The sequence below is a fragment of the Etheostoma spectabile genome, chromosome 17, assembly GCF_008692095.1.
Source record: "Etheostoma spectabile isolate EspeVRDwgs_2016 chromosome 17, UIUC_Espe_1.0, whole genome shotgun sequence".
Classification (NCBI taxonomy): Eukaryota; Metazoa; Chordata; class Actinopteri; order Perciformes; family Percidae; genus Etheostoma; species Etheostoma spectabile.
The window spans coordinates 15212648-15217037 of record NC_045749.1 but is presented as its reverse complement, the minus strand read 5'-3'; the positions used below and the strand labels follow the sequence as shown (position 1 = coordinate 15217037).

Sequence of the window (4390 nt, the reverse complement as noted above, 5' to 3'; positions counted from 1 at the left end):
CTGAGATCAGTAATAGTGAAGCACAGAACTACTGGACAACCCTAAGGAAAAAACAAACCTAATGTTAATTGCATGTATTAATATGTATTTTATGTAAAATCGTAATCTGAAAAGAAACCAAATAATTAATGTAATGGAGGAAAAAGTACAATACGATCCAAAATGTAGTCAAGTAGAAGTATAATGTAGTAAAAAATATTACAAATATCTCCAAATTGTATTAAAGTACAGAACTTGAGTAACTGTACTTAGTTACATTCCACCACTGGGGGTATATAAATGCTTCTGTTTGCTGAATGTGAGAAAACATAAATACCAAATAAGCAGACTGCGGAGGACAAAATAAGCCCCACATTTTAATCACACCATTACAAGCCGTATCCCATGATGCTTCTGCAGTGAAAAACAATGTGCCATGTGTGCCTGCTGTGTCCCCACACAGCAGTAAAGGCTTGGGTGTCTTTATCACCACACTGTAGTCCATCCGTCATTCGCTGATGTTCCTCCTTCTCTCTCTCTCTCTCTCTCTCTCTCTCTCTCTCTCTCTCTCTCTCGCTTTCTCTACAGATAGTAGCTGCTATCTTGGCCATAGCAGGCATTGTTATGATGACCTATGCTGATGGATTCCACAGCCACTCAGTCATCGGCATTACTTTGGTCGTGGCCTCTGCTTCGATGTCAGCCCTCTACAAGGTATTTGTTTGCAATAGATCAATTGTAAAAAAATAAATAAAATAAACATTACTAAGCTTGTGTCCTTCCATAAATCTCTCTTGTAGTGACACCTTCATTTGCACTAGAATAAAAAAAAAAATAGCAATAACATAATAGATCAACAATTTTTCAAATTATTGTATAAATAGCCTTGTCTTATTTAAGAAATCCGGGACTAGCTGCCTTCTACTTATGTAGCCAGGTGGCAAAAGACAGGAGGAGATTATGAAACGTAAGACTCAGTTGACAGAAGTGTGTGATATGTGAGTGGTTGGTTGCTGACCTCGGACTGCAATGTCCTGAACAAGGAGGTCAGGAGACAGATATCTATATTTTGACAGTGCTCTGGTCTCCTCTGCCCTGCTGTCTGTGCTGCTCTAATGTGATAAACAGACAGCAGCGACCCTGTGCCAGAAACATGACAGGTACTTGGCAGGTGCACTCCTCTGCAATATCCATCTGCTCCTTAAGGGGGCAGATATTTTGCATTCATGACTCTTCCCCCCTGTCTGTCCTCAGGTGCTCTTCAAGATGGTCCTGGGCAGTGCCAAATTTGGAGAGGCTGCACTCTTTCTGAGCATTGTTGGAAGCGCCAACTTTGTTTTCCTTAGCTTTGTTCCGGTCATCCTGTATTTTTCACATGTGGAGTACATTGGCTCACTTGGAGACATCCCCTGGGCCTACCTCTGTGGGGTTGCAGGCCTGCAGTTTGGTACGGCAAGATTTATGGAGCAATGTTGTGCCTAAATCTGATAATGCAATTGTAATGCAACCCATGCATATCATTTTGGATGTTTTGTGGTTTCACACCCTCATTTTGTAGTCTGCTGCTGCTCTGATTGTGCTTCTTTCCACAGCTTTCAACGTCCTGGTGAACTTTGGCATTGCAATAACATATCCAACATTAATCTCCATTGGCATTGTCCTAAGTGTCCCTGTAAATGCCAGTAAGTCTCTTGGCTTTCCTCACAGACTTAACTTTTTCAATCTGGCATTAAAATCCCACCAAAAGCTATCATCTATATTTGATGAATATAATTTAAATTTCAAATTGGTTTCCTTCTCATTGTATAGAATTTGAGGTTGTCTGTTACAAACAAATTAACCATAATAAATAACATTCCACTTTGCATATTTAATATTACAGTAATCATATCAATTCTTGTTGGTTTGGCACAATATTTGCAAATTCCTTCATGTGTTCATACTAATGCATCCTCTTAATTTTACAGTGGTGGACCTCTACACATGTGAAATCAATTTCAACACAGTGCGCCTCATTGCTGTGTTCATCATTTGCCTGGGTTTCCTCATGCTGCTGTTACCGGAGGACTGGGACCAGTGCATCATCCAGCTCAGCACAAAGCTGCGCAAGCGTGACGAGCCAGCAGAGGGCAGTGGAGAGGTGGGCGCCACCACAGGTCTCAATTGGAAAGGGAGAGCCAGAACCTCCATGTCAACATTTGCACATTGATTCCATGAAATATCACCACGCAAACATACACACACAGAGACAGACACATGGACGTTGACACGTTACCACCTCGATGTAGGCACATTTGACCTGCCCTCTCTTTCACAAAGCTCCCTGGATGACAAAAGTATTTTAGACTGCCCTCTAATCAGTAACATTTTGGTCAAGAGGGGAGATGCAGGAGGCACAAATTGTGTATCATTCATTTGGCATCCATTCCACTCAGAAGTGATCAGAGTTGGTGCATGGACATGAACAATATCAATTGTAAACCCTCTTACCCAAAAGATTATCAGGTGTAGCTGATGGAGTCATGTAATAATTTCATTGTACCTCCTAATCATTCCATGGATTCACTACATCCTTGCGCCTGGGAAGACTTGCCAACTTGCCTGATATTTTTCAGTTTTGAGAAAAAAAAACTTTTTCAGAGCAGGCCTAACACCATGTGGACTTGCTGTCTTTAACATTTACACACCTTTGAGATCCAAAGAAGAATGCCTAAAATGCTGAATGCCTGAAAACAAAGGGGGCCCACAGTGGTGTCCCTCAGGTGTAAACATAAATGACAAAAACCTGCCTTTCATGCATTGTACATAGCTGTGTCTCATATTGTTGATGTCCTGGAGCTGTGGACCCAATGGGCTAATCTGGTGTGAAGGGACCTGTCGGGACACCCAACGATCAATCTAGATGAAGACGCTTTTCACAACGCCTCTCTTTGTTCACGCTGAGAGAAGAGGTCAGGTCCTTTTTGACCATACTGATTGGCCACCTGTGGTTATGAGCTTTCCTGGGGCTAAACTCCCACCTAGTCAAAACTGACACCCATTGCTCTGGCCAACAGTTTAGTCACGAGAGATCCAGTATCGCTATTGCATACGTTTTCAATGCATGAGATGGTTCAAGTGCTTTCAGTCCATTCATAAAGCATTTGCCTCACATTTGCTGTTGCCAAAACACTGGCAGCAAACACTTTATTAACCAAGCAATCTTGCTAATACATGAATTTGCAGGAAATGTATGTATTGTCATTCAAATAATATAAAATGTTTTTTTTTAAACTGGCCATAAGCTGTTTAAACTATTACCCGGTCAATTTTTACAATAAATGTTTCAGGTATACCAATCTTTGGATGGACTAAAATCCCTAACGGCTTATATAAAAAAAAAAAATCATGGAAACTGGGAACTACCCCTTTAATAACGTTAAACATCAACCATATCTATCACTGAGCCTCCCTTTGAATTCCTATCATAACTTTCTAGACTTATCCACACAAACTAATCTTCAGCAATTACCAGTTACATGTATTTCCCTGGAGAAAATAAGAGACAGTAGATGAAAACGGCCTCACTGTGGATTGAGGAGAGATGATCTGACAGATGAGAATGGCGCCCATTTGTCCAACTTGGCTCTCTGCCAAACAACAAATATTCTTAGTGTATCTGTTTCCATCACATTTCCGAGGCAAGTTAAGAACTTAAACGAACCTGAGAGCGACTGAGGCACAGGCCTTGTAAAGTGACTGGTGGAAACTCTGCCTTGTTGTGAATGTATGAACATCACTTGACCACACATGCTCGCTACGTGCCATCTGTATTTTACAGTGCCACTACAGACTGCTTCAGAGACACTCTTTAATACTACTGGATCCTTCTTGTTCCCACCTGACCGACGTTTTTTGGAGCTAACTCTTGACGCATCGTACAGGACTTTTTTTTATTTATTATTATTATTTTTTATTTTGCATTTGGTTTCTATCTTACTTCCAGGGCACAGTGAGTGAAATCTGCAGGACGAGCATGCACATGTACTGTATGAGCAGATACAGCTGAAGTCCACTTCACTGCCTTTTCTTTGTTTTGCAATAGAATACATTAGCACTGTTTCCCATTGTCATGCTCTATGACAATAAATTATAATATTGTATTCCTCTGGAATTATTGATAGACATAAATGTAAACCTTTGTAAGGAATGATGATTTTTACACTGAGATGCAACATATGATTATCACATTTGAGGAAGAAATATTTAGAGCGTGAATAAATGATGGGTTTAGTAGATCTACTGTTGGGTGTCTTCAAGTGTAATCACATGTACTATATAAAAGATTTCTTTTCAATACATTTCCTTGTCCAGGTTTGTTTTTTCCTCAGGGTTGTCCAGTAGTTCTGTGCTTCACTATTACTGATCTCAG

General features: G+C 40.5%; 1 protein-coding gene across 2 annotated transcripts in view; it reads left to right on the top strand.

The window, feature by feature from the left end:
* The window catches only part of slc35f3b (solute carrier family 35 member F3b), a 48124-nt gene extending 43805 nt beyond the window's left edge, over nt 1-4319 (top strand). For both annotated transcript variants that reach the window (XM_032540658.1, XM_032540659.1), the window contains 4 exons: nt 568-693; nt 1234-1426; nt 1572-1661; nt 1947-4319. In XM_032540658.1, the coding sequence (XP_032396549.1) occupies nt 568-693; nt 1234-1426; nt 1572-1661; nt 1947-2188 (651 nt within the window). In that variant the 3' untranslated portion in view covers nt 2189-4319. The remainder of the gene's footprint in view (nt 1-567; nt 694-1233; nt 1427-1571; nt 1662-1946) is intronic.
* Nucleotides 4320-4390: the final 71 nt, after the last annotated feature.